A 19,843-nucleotide genomic window follows, 5' to 3' on the forward strand; every position below is an offset into this window, starting at 1 on the left:
GGGCACATTGAGGCGGAACTACCGCTGTAGCTATGGAGCCAAATATCCAACATCCAATGTGAAACTAACATCACCACGGTACTCTGTGGACATGTCTGCATGGTGGTGTTTTCTTCTTACTGGTGGCAGGAGTTGAGTGGCAACCAACTTTGAGGCGCATTACGGCACCTACCATGTTGGAGTGTGGCCCAGTTCACAACGTTATACGGCAACCGGATTGGTCCAATCTCGTGGCGGAAGCAAATATTATCTGATCTTCAAAATACAGCGGATCGGCAGCCGATCCCACTCCTGAAGATCAGATTGGAACATCCCTAGTATGTAAATTATACATGTATATTATCCACTTACAATAGAAAACACATAAGCCTGCAGTACAGTGACTTATGTGAAAATGTGTCCTATTTATTGCCACTTTCTGCCATATCAGAGGCCATTACATTTACCCCTTTTCATGTTCTTTCTCTCCATGGAACTTCCTTTTTTCTCACACACACACACACACACACACACACAACAGAGAAGCAATGAGGCAGGAAATTAAGAGCAACCACTTCCTTACTCTAAATGATAATTTAAGCATTCCTCTTGCTCCACATGGACTGTTAGTTCAGTAGATGTTGTGTTGATCAAAACCTGTTTCTGTGGTCTTTCTGATATAACCAATATTTGAGAGATGACTTTGTGTGAGTAAAACAATTCCTGCCCCATGAGACAATGTTGACGACAGGCTAAACTCTGTCCTTCCTTATGCAAATATCCACTCATGGGCACAGTGAAAAGACTAAATATCATCACAAAATGAAAAGACAGAAATATTTACAAGTTCCATATTATACTATTTTTCAGACAATATTGTATTTGAAGTGTGTTGGCCAAAAGCTATCATTAATGCTGGAATTTGTTTAAAAATGCTTTTAGTAAGCCCTACTGGGAACACACTGTTCAGCAAGGACGCTAGACTTGATCAGAATTGCCGACTCGGCCACATGTCAATGGAACAGAGTGTAGTGCGCCATGGTAAGCAATAGAGGTGGGCGGTGCTAAGTGGACAACCGCGTACAATGTATTCACTAGCTCTGAGTTGAGTATAAAATAAAGTTATACACTGTGCGTACACTTTGATGAAATAGATGGATGTTATTTGCTGAACACGATATAAATGTGTAAAAATCCATTTACACTGCAGAAATATGACCTACATGTAGATGTATATAAAAGCCTGAGCAGCAGTATGAAGAAGCTTTTTCCTGTTTTACTTTTTTTCTTCTTTACAGTGTTACCAACGCTTTAACAATCAACATGCAAAATAATAATACTTATATTATATGGATAATTAACTGGAAGTATTTACACAATGCAACATTTATTTCAGTAATGGCTTTGTTAATACATTTGATAGACTATAGCCTAAATCATCATCATCATCATCAGTGACTTGTAATGAATTCAACTAATCACCCAGAGAAACAAATTAGCTTTAAGCTACATTGTGTCCCTGACTCACAAGACTTTGTGAGTCTTGTCTACTGTCCTGTTTATTTATATCAACCACTAACCAGTGTAAATCTACAACAACCTTTTCATGACACATGCCTGTCTTTGTTTTTCAGTTACTTGAAAAATGACAAATCTGGGCTTTTGGACCGTCTATTAGAGCAATTAATGGCTGAGAAGTGCGTCAAGGACATGTTTAAAATGCAGTGTTTCTGGATTCTGCTCACCATGATGGCGGCCAAACCCACGCAGGGCATACTACGGACGTGGATACCGAGTTGACAGTCCTGTTCGGGTATAGTGTCCTAGCGGTTTAGTGTGTCTGTAGCTTTAATGCTAATGTGCTGTGTTTGTCCACACCTGTCTCAACAGTGTGTGGCTCAAAAAAATGCTATTGTACACTTTATCTATTTTTACATATACAGTAATCCCTTGCTTATTGCTGTTGAAACTGACTCCAGACTGTGACAAGTGAATTTCCAAAGTACAATTCCTTATTCATAAATGAAATATTTTCATATTTACAACATGAAAACCTGTTTACAACCTTCTAAATAATTGTTTAACTTTATCAGAGCCCTCTAGACATGAACTAGCGCCACTAGAGTCAAATTTCCACTAATATTAGCCAATATAATCAACACAATAAGAGTAAATAAGCCATTTAGGACGTAAATAAGACTTGTGCATTGCTATAAATGTGTTCCTAAGGGGAGCTGAGTGGTGGGCAGACAGGAAGTTACTTGGCGTGCGTTACGGCCGCTACAGTAGCCCATGTTTTCATTATTGTATGTGAATACATTTCTGTGGGGGCGATTACATAAAAAAAACTGAGAACCACTGCATTACAGTAACATTTCTGTAATGTAGTAATGACACCTGATGACCAGTGTAGAATACTACATATCATTCACAGTGTTTTTGAATGAGACTTCTGAATGCCTTATATTTGTATTTTGGTTTATTGAAAATGTTTAATTTAGGAAAATATATATAACATTTGCTTCAATATGCAAGAATAGGCTGTATTCAACTATGAAACTATTTATATGATGATCGTGAGAGTGAAGCCGAGAAAAACATGATGTGGCGAGGGACGACTATGCACTATGGATGGGTGACAAATTTTGGTATTGAAGTAAATAAGGGGCAGTATTGTCCATACCGGTACTTTTTACTTTCAGTTTTTCAAGGTCATTGAGTGATTTCCTGATTTTGCTTTTAAATTTGATGATCACGACTGGACAAGATAGGCTCCAGCATGCCCCCGCGACCCTAATGAGGATGAAGCGGTATAGAAAATGGATGGATGGATGGACGACTGGACAAATATTTTACACAAACAAAAAAAAATATATACAAAACAATAAAAATATTCCCTTAGTCCCTTTTGTTACATACAATTGTTTGAGCAAAACAAAGTTAATGGTGCAAAATAAGTAAATAAAAGAAAAAATTACTATGAACTATGAACAATGTGATTATGACTGGGCTTCACATTACAGGCAGGCCTTATGCCAGGTCAGCTGATAACAGAAGAACACAATGGCATAAAACTGGCGTTTGACCCAAATAAGATCACTCACTACTGTTTGGTATTAACGCAGATTCCTGTAGCATCCAAATACAAAAGCAGTCTTAAAGAAGCACTTGCCCAACATATTAAATGGTGGTTCTTAACATGGTTAAGCTGCAATCTCTTTGAGTTGTTCCCCTGCTTAATTAAGCCTATTATTTGACCCTTGTGAAACTAGAGTGATATTTGTTTCACCACCCCAGGATATTTTTAAACATGGTAAACTTGCTGCCAAGTCAAACAATAATAATCACTGTCGTAAATATCTAGCGGAGTAGTGTTTGCTTAATTAAATCCTAATACGGGAACCACTCATACACTGTTTTATTTCTTGGCGAATGTTAACTCTAACTATGGCATTAACGTTGCATTAATGATGTCACGTGAATTAAAAAAAAATAATAATTAAAATGGTGACGTTTGCAGGGGCGCGCGAGTAAGGCACTTCTGCAGAGCACGTACCTGTTTGAAGCAGAAAGGCATGGTGAGTACGCTGACGCCGACAATGCTGTTCACCACGTTCATGATGAGACCCCAGTTGGACGCCGTCATTTTGGACAGCCAAACGACTCTTCTTTCCCCTCGGTAGGCAAATGTAAAACAACACTGGTTGCTACAAAGTTGAACTGTGACCGTCTAATCACTGGGTCGAAGCAGGGGTTCGTCTAAATTCCGGGGTTCCAGAACTCCTTCGCCTATTAGTGACGTGGCGCTGTGGAGATAATACAAAGACAACTAAATGTACACGATACATACGACGAGACACGTTTCCTCCATTGTACACTGACGTGTACATCAACATTTAAAGTAAAAACAAAATAGTTCAAAGAATTAAAACGTCAACATTACAACTTTACCGTTTGTAGTTTCACCACCTCTTCGGCCTGTTTATGTAATCATTTGTGTTGTTGTGTCATTCATCAGTCAGTATAGGTAAAGATTAGTGGAAAAAAAACATAAACGTGTATAAGCCACTGGTTTATAGCTACTCCGTTCGACGTATTACATCTAATGTGAGCTGTCTGTTTGCCCTCGTAACCAGGAAGTGATTGTAGACGAGGAAGAGTACGAACGAAGACAACAAAGCCTGCAAATTTCCATACTCGTGAAACACGCGGACGCCCTCTAGCTGTCATGTAGTGGTTGCACATTTGATGCTATTCTGCTGGTCTTCCTGACTTTTGTAGAACTTTAATATAAAGTATAAAATAATAAGCTTTTGTCCAGGCCTGTCTGCCTTATGTTATACTTTAATTTTTAGAACCAAATCAGATAGTGTGTACTTATTTGTTCCCATTTGTCCCAACATTTTAGTATTTTATTCTTTTGATCTCGATGTAGACGTCACGGTCAAGAGCTGCCCTGCCACAGTTAGTATCTCCTAAACTTCCCAAATGGTTTAATTTACCTAACTGCATGTCATCCGCATCATCAAATGTTTCAAGCATTTTGTTTTCTTCCTTCCTCAATAATCACTGTGACCCCTGTCTAAGTTGTAAACAAATGGAATGAGCTACTGAAATTATAAAAAGGTAAAGCTTCATCAGGTTTGGACAGTCACTGTTGATTTCATATCCAAACATAGAATCTGCACTTTTGATTGTTAGTCAGTGCTTTTATGTTGTTGTAAAGGGATTTTCAATATTATTTTATATTATCTGACAAAGTGCCGGCGTACTTCCTCCACCGCTGATTGGGTTTGTAATCATAACAATATTAATGTATATACATGGATCCTGTTTTTCCAGCTTTCAGAATCCGTTCAGGAAAGGGAAAGAAGGGGGGATGCAGAGGCTAAAAGTGAGAGCAAGAGAGAATAAAACACAATATTTCAGTGACGTCAGGAAAAAACATTAAACAACTCCATCTCCTTAAATGTTACTTGAAAAAGTTTGATGCCCTGTCTGATAGAAGGCTATTGTTTTGTTTGCTCAGGAATTAGAAGTGTGTAGTTGGGCGAGTGGGGGCGATCTGGGAGCAGGGTTGTGCTGTCCCTCCAGGGATAAAAGCTATTCAGATATCACATATTAATTTCATATGTTGATGGCCAAAAATGAAAAATTCATAATTGTGTTTTTTGCTTAAATAAACTTCTTGCATCAATTAATTGGCTGGTGCAAACAGAGGTCTTCAAAAATAATAATTCATGCGTCCTGCTATTGACTGGCGACCAGTCCTGGGTGTACCCTGCCTCTTACCCAAAGTCAGCAGGGATAGGCGCAACATACTTGCGACCCTTGTGAGTATGAGTGGCATAGAAGATGGATGAATGGATGGATGGATTGAAAACAAACCACTACATTAACATGACAAGCAAAATACACAACAACATGATCTAACAGCCATGCAGCAAGTGCAAAGTTGAATCTATGCACAGTACTGTAACTTTGCCTCGTGCTTATGAGGCAAGTGCGTCAATGATAAGTGGGTTAGGAAATAAGTAGGAAACAATTACTTCCACCTGTAACTTCACTGCTTTATTGAAACAAAGGATAAAATACCAACAAGAAAGTGAGGCAGTTACACATGCTATTCCCAGTGTAACATGAAACTTTTTGTTCACTAAACGATGGACATCAGTAGTAAAGGAGAAGCAAAATTGCTGCATCGGAGCCATAACAGATGGGATATTGCCGCAACTGTGTGTACTTTCACAGCGCTGCAGTTTATGAAACTTAGATGCAAGATGGCGTCTAGTGTGACGTATAGAATACTTGTCGGACAGCGATACAGTGGAACCCGCTGAAGTCGGTCCTGCTTATGTCGCCAACTCGTCTATGTTAAGTTGTGGTCAACTGCTTTTGTTGTCATTTCTGTGAAAATTGTTCCGTATACTGTTGACATGGGTTGTATCCTTAACTTCCTCATAATTGCTAAGCCACAACATAACTACTGTCTAGTTACGTAGCATTACAATGTGCAGTGACTTCCTGTTCAGTGCAAAATAAGATACAAAATAAAAGCAATGCAGGTTTAACCAGGATTCTACACCCATTTATTTATTTTTTTACATTGTTCGCTACTGGAAGAAACCGCACATATACAAGCACATATACAGCACATATACAAAATCTTTGTTGTCATTGTAGTCAAGACATCTTACCACTACAGCTCTTGGATAAGAGCATAAAATGTTGTAATATTGGCGCAGTAACGATGAGTGCGTACAAATCAGCCTTTTAGTACTGTCTACCAAACAGCATTGTACACCTGGCAGCAAGACGCACTCCACTCTTCTTCTCTCTTGGGCTGGCTCTAAACCAGCAAGCAAATGCCACTGCCCACTATAGCCCAACACCTGAATCACAGAACCACACACAACACTCCCATCACTACAAGATCATTCAAGAACTGAAGAATCAAACTACTAACAAATATGTACAAATATAGGAAAACAATGTCAACAAACTGAAGTAGGTTCAAAAATCTTTTATTATCGCACTAAATGTGCAAGCAGTAGTTAGGTGTGGTTTAGATTTCGGCTATGTTGACAACCACCTATGTCGAGAGTCAGCTGGTCCGAAGGGTGTAGAGGTAAGTGTGTTCCACTATCCTTGCTTTCAACACAGCAGGACGGGAGCAGTGAATATCAGGAATTGTTTCACCTCTGGTACAGTGCAGATACTACCGCTGAAGGTGGAAAATTGCGGGGTCGATTTTGTCCCCAATTCCACATACATGCTGTTTACACAGAACAGCAACAAGGGAGCCAGATGTTTTTTACAGGCAGTGTAAATAATGCTTCATTCCAATAAATGCCTGGTGCTGTCTGCAGCTGAGTAATAAACGCAGATGGCCAGCATTTAAGGAAGTACAGCCGTTTTTGTGTCTCTATTTGACCACATTTCCCCCCTTTCAATTGCTTGTATTGTACATGGCGCTACATAGATACGTAAATGAGATGATTAAACTACCTTGTAATTATATTTGTGTGTGTAAGTGTGCATATGTGTGTGATCAGAGATGTTAAGACAGGGAAGCCCTGCTCCTTGTGCACCAATGACCCCTCAAAATCAATGTGACAGGCTAGTTGATTGGCTGGAGGGTTCTGTCTCTCTGCCCCTAATCTCTCAAGGTAGGCCCTCGGCTAGGCCTGCTGCGTTTAACTGTGTGAGCGCGCGTGCACGTGTGCGTGTCTGTGTGCATCGGTGCACTTGCATGTGTGTCTTTCTGCACCTAATCCTTCAGGATAGACCAAAAGCCATGGGTTGGGGTATTAGTGGAGTTACAGGGGCAGGCCTCTGTGTATGTGTGTATGTGCGTGCATGTTCTCATAGTAGTCCAATGAAAAGTGCATAGTGAGTACTTGTGTGTATTCCGTGCGAAGCTGTCATGTGTTTAGAAGTGGTAGTGGGTTATCAGGGCAAGACAAGGGGCAAATTTTAGGCCAGATTTGGACGGATAACCCACTTTGGGTGAAATTAGACACAGGCATCTGGATTTGACCCAGGGTCCTCTCTGTGACCCTCTCGGTCACTCAGAGGTCACAGGGCACAAAGCAGAGCAGTGACCCCACACAGGTCAAGCATGCGGGCGGCTGAAAGGACGCCTTTGTGGGGCCTGGCATGCTCACTATTTCCCATGAGCACCGGGGGACTGTGTCTGCCCAGGAAGCGAGAGTGGAGAGGCGGCGAGACAAGGTGTGTGTTTGTGTGTGTGTGTGGATGAAAACCATAATGGATTTGTGTTTAGATTTCAACTTGCTTGATATGTGATTATCTCTGACAAGATGCCTTGATTTTTATTTGCTACCTACCATGTGGTTGTGTTTGATTTGTGCGCATTCTGGGAAAGATTTTGTTTGTGTCTGTTGGAAACTTTGCCACTCCAACTCATGTTTTAATCCCATCCAAAATAATCACACACTCCTTGATGGTAGGGAAAAACAAAGCCATCCATGGTCTTTTTATACCCCTTCCAATCCAGATTCCCTATGTGTCTAACAAATCTTGTAGAGGAGTTAATTCTTGCGTCTGTTTATGTGCTGGTGAGAGGGAGATGTGCTCAGATTTTGGGTCCGCCTGTGGTCGCCACCTTGTGTACATCTGTTAGCGGCTCCTTAATGAGAGCGTGCACGTCGCCTCCAGTCCTTGTGTGTGGCCCTCAGAGAGGCAGAGAGGAGCCCTCTGCTCCAGTAATCACATTTAATTACACACCAGCATTAGACGGCCGATGAATAGGGTTTTTAGACAGGCCTCTCACACTGGAATTGGCTGCATCTCGCCGAACATTGCCTACCTTTGTCCCGGCCTTTCCTCTATCTTCTATTAAGACTTTGTCATTTGACCATCAGCAAAGCACTACAGTCTAGCACTAACAACTGCTGGGCTAATGCTACACATTAAGAGCTGCAAGGTAAGGGGGACAATAGACGTTTTCTTGGCTGAACGGCGTGTGTCGGCTCCATTAATGAGGCAAATGGACCACACATTAGACTCATCAGTAATCACATCGCCCTAACATACCAGATAAAGGCTGTATGGTCCCCGCTGTAGGTAGAAAATGTTGCTAAGGTGAGGTTTAAGATAATTTTAAAAACTACGAAAGTGGGAGTGTAGAATGAGAGTGTGCATTGTGAAATCAATTTTGGAGGCGTTTTTTTAAGATGACGTGCAGCGCTGTGAGAGATGCCAGGTCGCCATCTGTGCACAATGCATGCACAGCATGCATTTACGCGTTAATATCGACATCCATCACTGTGTTTGCATGCACAATTCTGTTCTCCTTCCAGATAAACCTGACTTTTGGTCAACATATGTAAACACAGCACACACTAATGGTTTACGTCCAATGTAAACACCTTACTGTGGCATGAAAACAACTTAATGTCTTCGCTTTATCAATGCTTGTGAAAACCCTAAGTTTAAAGTATTTAGTGACTGTTGTTTCTTTGAATCTTTTCTTATTTGTCTTCCAGATTTCTTCCCTGAGAGACAAGGATCAAATAGTGTCAGCGGAAAGGCATAAACTCGATCCCACAGGTATTCAGTAAAAAATCATACAAAATGGTGCGTGCAATGTTTAACTGTACGATGGTCAAGCAACATCAGCATCACTGCGCCTGCACCAACAGTTCCAGTTCACTTCCATCCGTGTCTTAAAAACTATGGTTATATTTACAATTATGTTATTTTGTCTAAATACTTTTGAGGCCATGGAAATAGATGTACATTATATTAAATGTAATAAGTCCTTTTTTTTTTTTTTTTTTTAAAGCTCTCAAATTATAGAATCACGTCTTCATTGTTATATTTCAAAACAATGATAGTGGTGTCCAAATACTTAATTACTTGCTGTGCATGGCATAAAGGCCTTATTATGCCACTCCAATACTAATATTTAAAATAATGATAATGTTTAGCCATGCTATTGATAATAAAATTAATTTGAATTATGATATTACATATAATAAAATAATGTATTTGTATTATTTTGTATTTTCCTGTCTTTTTTAAAATAATGTAATGAATCCTCCACCAATTTAATTCCTTTTTTTTTAGCACACAATCTTACTAAATACTTCTAACTCCACAACACTTTGGCAGCAAAAAGAACCAATATTCTACAGTAAAACATCATTTAGCAATGAAAACCTTCCTCATTTACCCTCTCCCTTGCTGGCAGACGCACACGCACACGCACACACACCCACGCAGACACACACACACACACACACACACACACACACACACACACACACTGACCATAAATCCAGTTTGTTTTTCAAAGGCCAGACTCATAAAGAGAAGAGGTGACAGAGCAGCACTGATGGGTCAATACAGCCCCTCTCACTACACACACACACACACACACACACACACACATATAAATGCACTCGTGTACCAGATGCATGTCAACATACACACACAAATATGTCAAATGCCAAATTTGCATGAGAACACACTCAATTTTATTCATATATGCGTATTGTATACATGTACATGCACGCAGACATTCACTGGGTCAGTGTATTGTGAATAGTATGTTTGAGTGGAACAGAATGACTGTGGGGATTCATGCTGGCTTTCCTCTATTAAATCTTCTAGAAGGCTTACTGTGTATGGGAGTGTTGACGTTCCATGCCTACCGTGATGATCTACAACCTATGTATGCATGTGTTAAACTCTACCTGTTACCAGTGATCTATTGCTCGAAGGTGGGATTTTATATAGCATATTTGAACATTTGCGCCTATTTGTGCCCATTTGTGAGCATTTCAATCAGTGTTGCTTCCGTGTGAGCGTGTCCATGTGGGCGTGCAGCTGCATGCTCCAGATCTTCCACTTTTTTTTGCAGTATTTAGGGTTTGGCACACAGAGGTTGGGAATTCCTTCACATTCAGATCAAGACAGAGGAGGGTCTCACTGGCGACTCCACACGGCTGCAAACCTCTGACACAGGGGAGTGATAATTTACTGTCCTAGTGGGCTGCAACTGAAGGGGACTCAGTAAAGTGGTGGAAATGGGGCGGCCCGCATACAGTGTATCTCCCAGTAAATGACGCTCACTTTCAAAACTCAGGAGTGAAGGCTAACAGGCCGTTAATTTGAAATGATTCTATGGAGACGTTTAGATGTGACAGCCACCTACATGGATAACCAGATTCTCTCTGTAATAATAACAAACTTGTTGTGCTGTCTGCCTTGCTTAGGTACTGCATGGGGAGCGCTAACCCTATACAACTGTATATTCCACCCACTTCCTTCTCTGACAGTGCAAGTCACGCCCTTCGTAACACACACACACACACGCATTAGTTATGTTTGTTGTCAGCTAGCAATAGCGATTTGGCAAAGTGCTGCTACTAATGTTAGCTGTCATTGAAATTGTCGGTCGCTTCTCTGAGACTGCTGTGCACTTATTAAATATATCCATAAAATTTGGTTGATTTAACTCAAATTATGCTTAGTTTACCTTTTCAAAAATTTAGTTTCTGTCTTATAGACTAATCTGCAATTTTGGAAATATCCTGTTTATTCACTTACATTCCTATTAATTCCCATAAAGTAACTTATAATGGAAAGTTTCTAACTTTTTTAATGTATTGTAAGTGTAAAATTCCATAGGCTGAGAAGATGAACAGACACGTTGAACATTCTTAACATCTCTTATTAACGCACAGTTATATAATTTGTGTTTTTGGTACAATGCAGATTTCATGTTTAAAGATTATACAGCAGAGTATCAAAAGTGGTGCTCGGGCGCTATCTGCAACCTGCAGTTCATTTTCTATTGGCCGGCTGCACACTTTAGAAATAAAATTAAACAAACATTAAGCAAAAAAAAAAACAAAACAGTAAAAATGGGAAAAATAGAGCAAAAGGCACAATGTAAAGAGAAAAAGCTGAAATGTTGACACTAATAACAAATAATTGTTTTTTAATTATATAAGAAGGTTTTTAGCCTTTTTACAAAATTTAAAAAAATATATAAAAACATCACCATGGTCCCCCGCATCCTTTGATGTTTCAGTATGCAGGCCTCAGTGGAAAAAGTTTGGACACCAGTCCATATCTGTCTATATTTGAAAGCTCAAATCAGTGTTATTACTTTGTGTCTAAATATTAGAATAACAATAATAATAATAAAAATAATAATCTATCCCATACAGCATATATTTATTGCATTAAATGAGCTTTATCTTTCCTGATAAACGACATTTTAGGACTTGCTCTGGTGTGACATTTTAGAGCAGCTAACTCAACTAAACTGAATTAAACGTCATTAACGTTGAATTAAATGAAGTGCTTTTGAAATAAGTGAATACAGCAGTACAAAAAGGAGTAAAATCTTGTTTGAAAGAGTTGGACAATGCAAATATGGAATCTACAAATGGACTCTCCAGTGTGTGACTTTTGCTCAGGATGGTCAAATGGAAAGAAAATGCAGCTGTCATTGAGTTAAACAGACTCGCCTCCCAATCTGTTCAGCAACAAAATGCATGATTCATTCTAAAGAATTTGGAACCGTTTCCAGATTTCAGGCTCAGACCTTGTGAGACTCTCTGACACTCACTCAGTCGTCGACATCGCTTTCAACATTCCTCCCATTTCTTTTTTTTCCTCCCCCTGTGCGGGATATAGTATCCCCCCTCCCGCACCTTCCTCGCTCCCTTTTTTCACATGCCCTCCCCGCCTCTGCTTGTTCTCCCTTCCTCTTCCTTTCTTCTCTTCTCATCGAAATTCAGCCCTCGCCGTGGACGCCATTGATCTCGCCTTCCTGCGTGTTTGAAAGCTGCTGGGCGGGCCAAGCGTGTTTTTTTTTCCCCCTTTCTTTTTCTGCTGTGGGCAGATAGCAAGGAGGATAAGGACGGCAGAAGTGGACCGGGCTGGGGCTGCAGGGAGCGGAATGGGAACGCTGAGAAGAGAAGAGGAGGAGAGACTCTAATAGTGGCGAGGAGAAGAAAAGACACGTGCTCTCCTCGTGATCTTCTGCCTCTCTTTTGGAAGACACAAGAGAGCAGCTATTTAGTGGAGGCCACACATTATGGCCACTTTATTTACTCTCCTTGTGCCAAGAACAGTAAAACGACTTTCAAAAAAAAGCCCCCGTCTTTTGCATATAGATAATAAATGCCACTATGCACTCTCTGCTCAACATGTGGCCACATTTAGATATGACCCACCTTTAATCCCCCTCAGGCCATGCATACATAGGTCCACTCCACACATCCACATCCCGACATCAGAAAGGTCAACAGGCTTATACCCAGGCTGTCCTGAGGCCAGGCCAAGCGACCAGGCAGTCCCCCACAATACATCTCCTCTCCACTGACTATACCCCACTGACCTTTAAGGCGACTCTCATTGCTGCCAGACCTCCGACAGACTGCAGCTCCTTTTAGAAGAATCACCAGGGAATCTTTTTTTGGAAAGGGGGTGAATACTACAAACCTGGAGGGCATTGTATTAAAGAACCATATTTTTTTATGTTGTTAAATTGAGCTCAGTAATTTCAATGCATTTTTCAGATAAGGAGATAAGACTATTACCTACCTAGTAATAATATTTATTTTTTACATCAGTTGAATTGTCACACATAAACCACTGACTTCTTTTGTCTCTTTTTTTTTTTTCTTTAAACTTCTATCATTGTTTTTGTCCATGGACATGGAATTGGTATGTGGCTTTATAGCACTAAAAATTACAAATATTTTTACAGGCCCCAGCATCAGAATTTGGGAGTTATATTGATACCCTATAATAAAATTTGTATGTCCAAAGTGCAACTCGTAGGCCATTTTCAGCCCGCAACTTGCTTTTTTTTTTAATTGGCCCTTGACATATTGTAAAAAATAAAGGTAATTCTTTATTAATTCAATTCAATTAATTTATGTAAGGCCAAGTCACAACAACAGTTATCTCATGGCACTTTACACATGAAGGTCACACTCACTAGATGAAAACAAGGAACCAACTGAAATCCCACATGAGCAAGCACTTGCGGACGGAGGCAAGGAAAAACTCCCTCCGGGGAAGAAACCTCGAACAGAACCCAGGCTCTGTGGGGCGGCCGTCTGTCTCGACTGGTTAGGTTGAGATAGAAAAACAGAGTAGTGGGATCGATGGTAGAGCAAGCAAGAAAACAGGAGACTCTTTATCTTAGTCCAAGGAACATAGAGGGGTGTCTCCGATACAAATCAGAGTGTCAGGGTCAGTTCTAACTATATGCTTTAGCAAAAAGGTGGGTTTTGAGTTTACTTTTAAATACAGAGAAGGTGTCTGCCACATGGATTGAGTCAGGAGATGGTTCCATATCAGAGGAGCCTGATAACTAAAGGCTCTACCTGCCATTCTACTTTGAAAAAAGCTAGGAATGGCAAGTAAGTGTAAATTCTGGGAGCGCAAAATTTACAAAAATGAGATATTACTTTTTGTTAACTTGTTTTGTCACCTATGTCACAAAGCTAAGATGTTTTATTCAGATGTCTGTATAACATTGACTTACATCTTTAATGCATTAAAAGTATCAAAGAGGCCCTCTACACCATGTCTGTTTTCTATCGTTTTGGAGTCATTGTCGTACAGTAAAATACAAAACCTGCTCTTAGCAAGTACGTCAGTAAGGTCTTCTTTTACAATGTATGAAAGCCTTTCCAAATGTTCATCATTTTGACTGAATAGTTTACCTTGAGAATCTGCATTCCAAGGGCATTCTTCAGAGTTGCTCACGAGGGCCGATCACAAGCCGCAGCAAGTTGTGTGTTTGTGCGTCTGCTGACAGTACAGTCGGTGACATGACGCCCCCTCATCTACACCCTCCCTGCACACGATGTGCCTCTCGTTAGGGGCCTCTAAACCTTGTGCATTCAAAAGCAAATAGGCTGCCACATAAAGATCATCCCTCATTTCTTCGGCAGTCAGTCAGAGCCCCACAACCACACACACACACAAAGAGGTGCCCGATCAAAACGTGCAACCCCCCCCCCCCCCCCCCCCCCCCCCCCCAGTTTTTACAAACATTATCCTCTCCACTGTGTGCAGCAGTTGTAACCAACGTATGTCCACGCATGCATGCACCAGAGACGAACATCTGCAAGGGATTTGTACAGTGAGTTGATACCCAATAATAAATAACATGAACATTTGAAACTAATTTCGGTGCCCCTCTTAGTGACCTCAAACAATATGTATGTGCGTGTGTGTACACATCCACAGTGAGCTTGTCATTATCTTATTCATGCATGACTAAGATATGACGAATTCCAGATTCTCACAGGTGTTCCCTATTCCCAGTTACCATGACGACTTTGCCTTGGTGTCCCCTCGCTCACCCTTAAACATGGCCCCTTTAAGAATTCAGCAAAAATTGAGATGTTTAATCGCACGGATCACGCAATTGCAATGGAACCTCCAAAGTGAAACGCTAACAAAAGTCAAACAGTTTTTTTTCTAGTTTTCTAAAAAAAAAAAAACATATTCAAAACTTCAAACCATCATCACGTGTTGGCACAAATCTTGACTTTTGTGTTGTGTGCTGTCCCAACAGAAGGAAAAAGAGGAATAGTGTGATGATAACCACAGAACTGACTTTTTTTGTACAGTATTTGTGATATCGCCCCAAAAAGTGTGATGATAACCATAGAAGTGGACGCAGAACTTGTTAAAATGTACATGTTGCTTATCAATTTCTTGAACAGTGCATGCAGAAAACAATGCGAAATAATTGATGTAATAAGGGATGGAACTTATTGTTGATTCTTGTTTGTCTATAATTATTTTTCGTATATCCTGGCGTAATCAAATTCAATAGTGTTTCTCACCTTTATTAAATTGTTGGTACTCACAACTTTCTTTGGCCCCATGGTAGGGTATTTAGTAGTTGCATTCAATAAAAAAAGTGCACAGACAGTGAGTGAGCAACGCGAGGGTGCTTTGTTTGGGCACTTGTTGCTGAACAATACAGTCAGGGAAAACGGACTAGTTTCTTACTTGCGATATTGAACAAAAACTGAGAGTGTACAAAAACCGGGGCAAAATTTTGCCGTAAATTTCAGACAAAAACCGAATCATACAAAAACTGGCTGTGTACGAAAACCAAGGTTTGACTGTACTTATTAGTAAAAAATTAGTCGTAAAAAAAAACACTACGTGACTCAACACTATACACCATAACAATACATTTGGGACACGTGTAAATGTAGGGCATGTGGCCCTACAGATATGAAAAAATGGCAGTGTTACTATGCACTGTCATGACAAGCCAATTGTGAAAAGTTGATGGCAAACATATGTCTTCCCTTTTCTGTATTTTATCAGTTTTACTTTTACTTTAGATTTTTGTAGTTTAACTTATTTTTAGACTTGTATGACAGGACTATTAAAATGCTACTTGAAGCACTTTTAACAATTAACAAAGGTTTTATGACGGGACAATTTGACTTTATATTATTTCTGATGGGAAATATTGCCTCAAGATCAGAACAACTTGGAAGTAAACCATTGCCATGGAACCTGTACCACTTTGCGTTCCAATGTTGGTTAGTTTCAGGTGAAATGTCAGAAGGATCGTGACCTTTGTCGGGGTGTTGTTCAGCAAGTGTCCAGCAGGTGAAGCTATGGCTCACCCTTTTAATCTCACTCTTGCGTCCTACAACATGAGGCCTGCTGATCTCACAGGTCGGAGGTCATCACCCAGCGTTCCAATTGAGCTCATTCTGAATTTGCTCCTCACAGACCCAAACCTCCACGGCACAGGTGGCGATGTTGAGCACAGACAACAGGTATGTGACTCCTCATCTGTGCTCCCAGTGTAACCTTTGTCTCCCCTCCCCCCTCCAGAGCGGCCTGTTGCATATTTGCCTGTTGTCATGGCAGTGGCAGTTTGTTTGAAGCCATAACGAGATCATCTGTTATGTCACCTGACCTGATGATGAACCCCAATGCGCACCCGCACAATTTAGTGTGATTGCATTTAAAACAAGGCCTCCTTGTTTTAAGGGGGGGATACAGGAATGTACAAAGGCTTAGCTGTGGGTGAGCTTCACCTTCTTTCCAATTTTAGAGAAAAAAGGAAGAGGTGGCACATGACACACATGACAGGAAGGGATGAGAGGGGAGAGGCAGATTTGACCCTGTGACACACACCCGCCACACAAACACCGGCACACACACACACCAGCACACATTCACATCTGGTTTGGCCATCAACTCCATGCAGTTGACGTGCCCCTCCTCCCACACATTAATTCTCCCCGTAGTGTTGCTCCTCATAGCTTTCTCTATCACTGGCAAAGTAAACCCACCATGTGAGAATGATGAATGGGCCATCCTGCGCCGGAAACACACGTTAAGACCTCCTGCTGCACATTCACCCGCACACACACACACCCACAGTTCGTTTCTCCCGCACTCTCCCTATTCCTTTCCCACCTAGATCATAAACAGAGACAGTGTCTTGACCATGGTGTCCTCCATCACACACACGCACCTGTTTGTCATGTGCTTGTGTTTCAAGTGTGTGTGTGTGTGAGGTGACGCTCCATTAAGACAAGGCCAAAAGATTTCGCTCTAAATTGTTTTATTGATGTCTTCAAGCATGAAAGGACAACACGCACACAGTAAACACGACACGACAAACACTAAGAAACCACTTTATTAGGCATAGCTGTGCAATCTACTGTAGATGGACGCAATAACAAGACCTGCCGTTACAAACATAGAGACATAGACATAGAGAAGTAGGATTAAATAAACTTCTTCTTCTACTACTTTTTGTGACAGTGTAAACATGTTCGTTACTATAATTTTAAGCCAAATAAACTCCTTGCCACCTGCATATAAATTGCATAAACTGTATATGACATGTTCTTCAAAGCTGCAGAGATCTTAAGGATGTTCTTATTCTATGTATGTTTTGGAATTGAAATGGAAATCCCATGGTTGTTATTGTTACATTATTGAGGTGTAGTGATGATATCTTGGATAATGTTTGGTCTTCTTGGTTGATAATTTGATCCTAGAATTTTTTAAAAAGGGGTGAGGGGGGGGACAAAAACCTGACATGAATATCATGGTTTTATTGAGTGGCTATGACATGAACTGTAATTGCATCCTGTAAAATGATTTGCAGTGGAAGTCATTATTGATGTGCCGTTTGCAAAATATGCACACAATTTGAACTACACAGAAAATATTGACGAAGTACAAGAAGTTTGGAAATCCAATAAAAATCGTTACCTTTCGTGCCACCACCATCATGCGCGTTAATTAGCGTGTGAAGCGCCTTGAACGCCTTCTGTTTTGCTTCTAACACACGCAAGCTGCAAAGCAAGAAGCTAGGCTATAGTTATGGGGCCAAAGTACCCCACATGAATAAAATGTTATGTTAATTATGTAGGCCTATTGATATAAAAAAAATCATGTGGTGTCCAATCGTCATGATTGTTATCACTGACATGAATGTTTTGTGAGTGCAAGGTTTTATTTGCCAATATTTTTCATTAACTTAACATTGTACAGTTATCTTTTTCCATGTTTTTAATGACGTGGTGGTGATTGAACACTGAAAAAAATAAGGAAGTTATGAGTGCACCTCAACTTTAAATTTGGACTCCCTTGTCAGGTTTTTAGTCAGGAGGTTTGAAGACCGTGTCATACTGTATATTAAAAAAAAACACTCTATTCCAGTTTACAAAACTAATAGTTATAGTATAGATCCAATTCTCGAAACCTGCGCAAGCAAATACCAGAGCTGTATCAAAAATGATGCCAAAAATAGTTAACACTTTCAGAGAAGTAGTAATTTAACTATTTTTATTATTGTGGTAGTAGTTGCAGTGCTGTAGAACTGCGCCAAACAGAGAGCTGTTTTTATTTTGTTGTAGCTAAATGTTACATACCTGTTACCTATATTGCCTTACTCTGTGCAGCTTTACCTAATCTTGTGGCCAGTGAGTTAAGTTCCTGCAACATGAAATCAAATTAATGTTGCAAATAAAAAATAATTTTCTTGAAGGAGTCTGACATCAGCCGGGGGAAATGTTCTAACTCCAGGTGGTCCGTAACTAATTAAATAAAGCATCACTGTGAGAGAAAATCTCTTTAGATGCATTGACAGAATAGTGGGGGGGAAGAAATTCCCCACACAAACCTAAAAAAAATGAGAAAAGAGTTTCATTTGCTGTCAAAACATTTGTAGTGGAATTAAACATATGGATGCCACAGGCAAAGTGAGGGCTGGAATACATTAGAGCTGCACAATGTTACACTAACCCTCCAGTATCTTACACCGCTTGCAGAGATTAATGGAATAAAGGGGAGAGAATAATGTGTGCGTGTGTGTGTGTGTGTGTGTGTGTGTGCGTGTGTGCATGCAAAAATCAATATTCCTCTATGATGCATGTCTTTTGCTGTTGGCTTTACCTGTCTATCCCCATCCGAACTTCAATTTTACGCATTCCAAACTACAGTCAGACTTCCTTCTTAATTATAGACATTTATTTTGAATTGTCGTATTTGACTTATGTATGCTCCTTTTTGATAATTTCATTTCTGCATGTATTTCTATAAGCTTCAAAAGACTCTTAAAATGGTCTTTGTGCTTTGGTATATAAATGTATAATTGTCAATGACAATGTCCACTGTCATTGCAAACATGACACAAAGCTGCATCGAGTTCACTTTTTACTACTGAAGGTAAAAGTTTCAAATCTGAATGTGTTATGTTTTTCTGTAAGCATCATTCCTAACTATTTAAACTGCCACAGTTTTCTGTGATATTTGCTAAATATGAGGTATAAAGAGTTATGTATCAGCAAGTGGCTATAGTTGACTTTTTAAAAATAATCTACATACCATTTAGTCACATGGTCATTAATGCTATAATTATTTATTTTATTACATGTAGTTCTGAAGACACCTTGACTTACTTTTGGGTTTTCGTGCTGTTTTAATTGGATTTTACTTCCCTTAATAATGACACACTACATAAAACTAATTTGATTTTTTTCCCCCGAATTCTGTCATTATTTTCAAGGTCGGAATAGTTCTTAAACTCACAAAAGGTGCAACCCTTTTGTCGTAAAATTAGGAAAAGTAGGCTGATATTTTTTTCACTGAAACAAGCAGACTACACCTTGACTGTTTGGGCATTTGTGCATGTATTTTATTATACTGTAAACCTAACCCTTCTAACAATGCTCTTTGATATTACAAATATTATTTTATATATATATAATATTACAATATTACAATATTTGAGTAATTTTGCTGTATATAAATGGTAAAAGTCTGTTTTTTCCCCATAATAAAAGTATAGATTCATTCAAAC

The 19,843-nt window shown here is 39.8% G+C and overlaps 1 protein-coding gene across 6 annotated transcripts in view; it reads right to left on the reverse strand.

Moving 5' to 3' along the window:
- slc38a10 (solute carrier family 38 member 10) overlaps positions 1 to 19,843 on the reverse strand; it is a 55,295-nt gene that overhangs the window by 31,071 nt on the left and 4,381 nt on the right. For 2 of the 6 annotated variants that reach the window (XM_054762103.1, XM_054762134.1), the window contains exons 1-2: positions 3,931 to 4,156; positions 3,536 to 3,785 (exon numbers count right to left, since the gene is read on the reverse strand). In XM_054762103.1, coding sequence (XP_054618078.1) covers positions 3,536 to 3,625 — 90 coding nt within the window. In that variant the 5' untranslated portion in view covers positions 3,626 to 3,785; positions 3,931 to 4,156. Of the gene's footprint in view, positions 1 to 3,535; positions 3,786 to 3,930; positions 4,161 to 19,843 lie in introns of those variants that run through there. The other 4 variants (XM_054762116.1, XM_054762096.1, XM_054762126.1 and 1 more) reach the window with 3 other exon arrangements.

The sequence above is a fragment of the Dunckerocampus dactyliophorus genome, chromosome 2 (assembly GCF_027744805.1).
Source record: "Dunckerocampus dactyliophorus isolate RoL2022-P2 chromosome 2, RoL_Ddac_1.1, whole genome shotgun sequence".
Taxonomy (NCBI): domain Eukaryota; kingdom Metazoa; phylum Chordata; class Actinopteri; order Syngnathiformes; family Syngnathidae; genus Dunckerocampus; species Dunckerocampus dactyliophorus.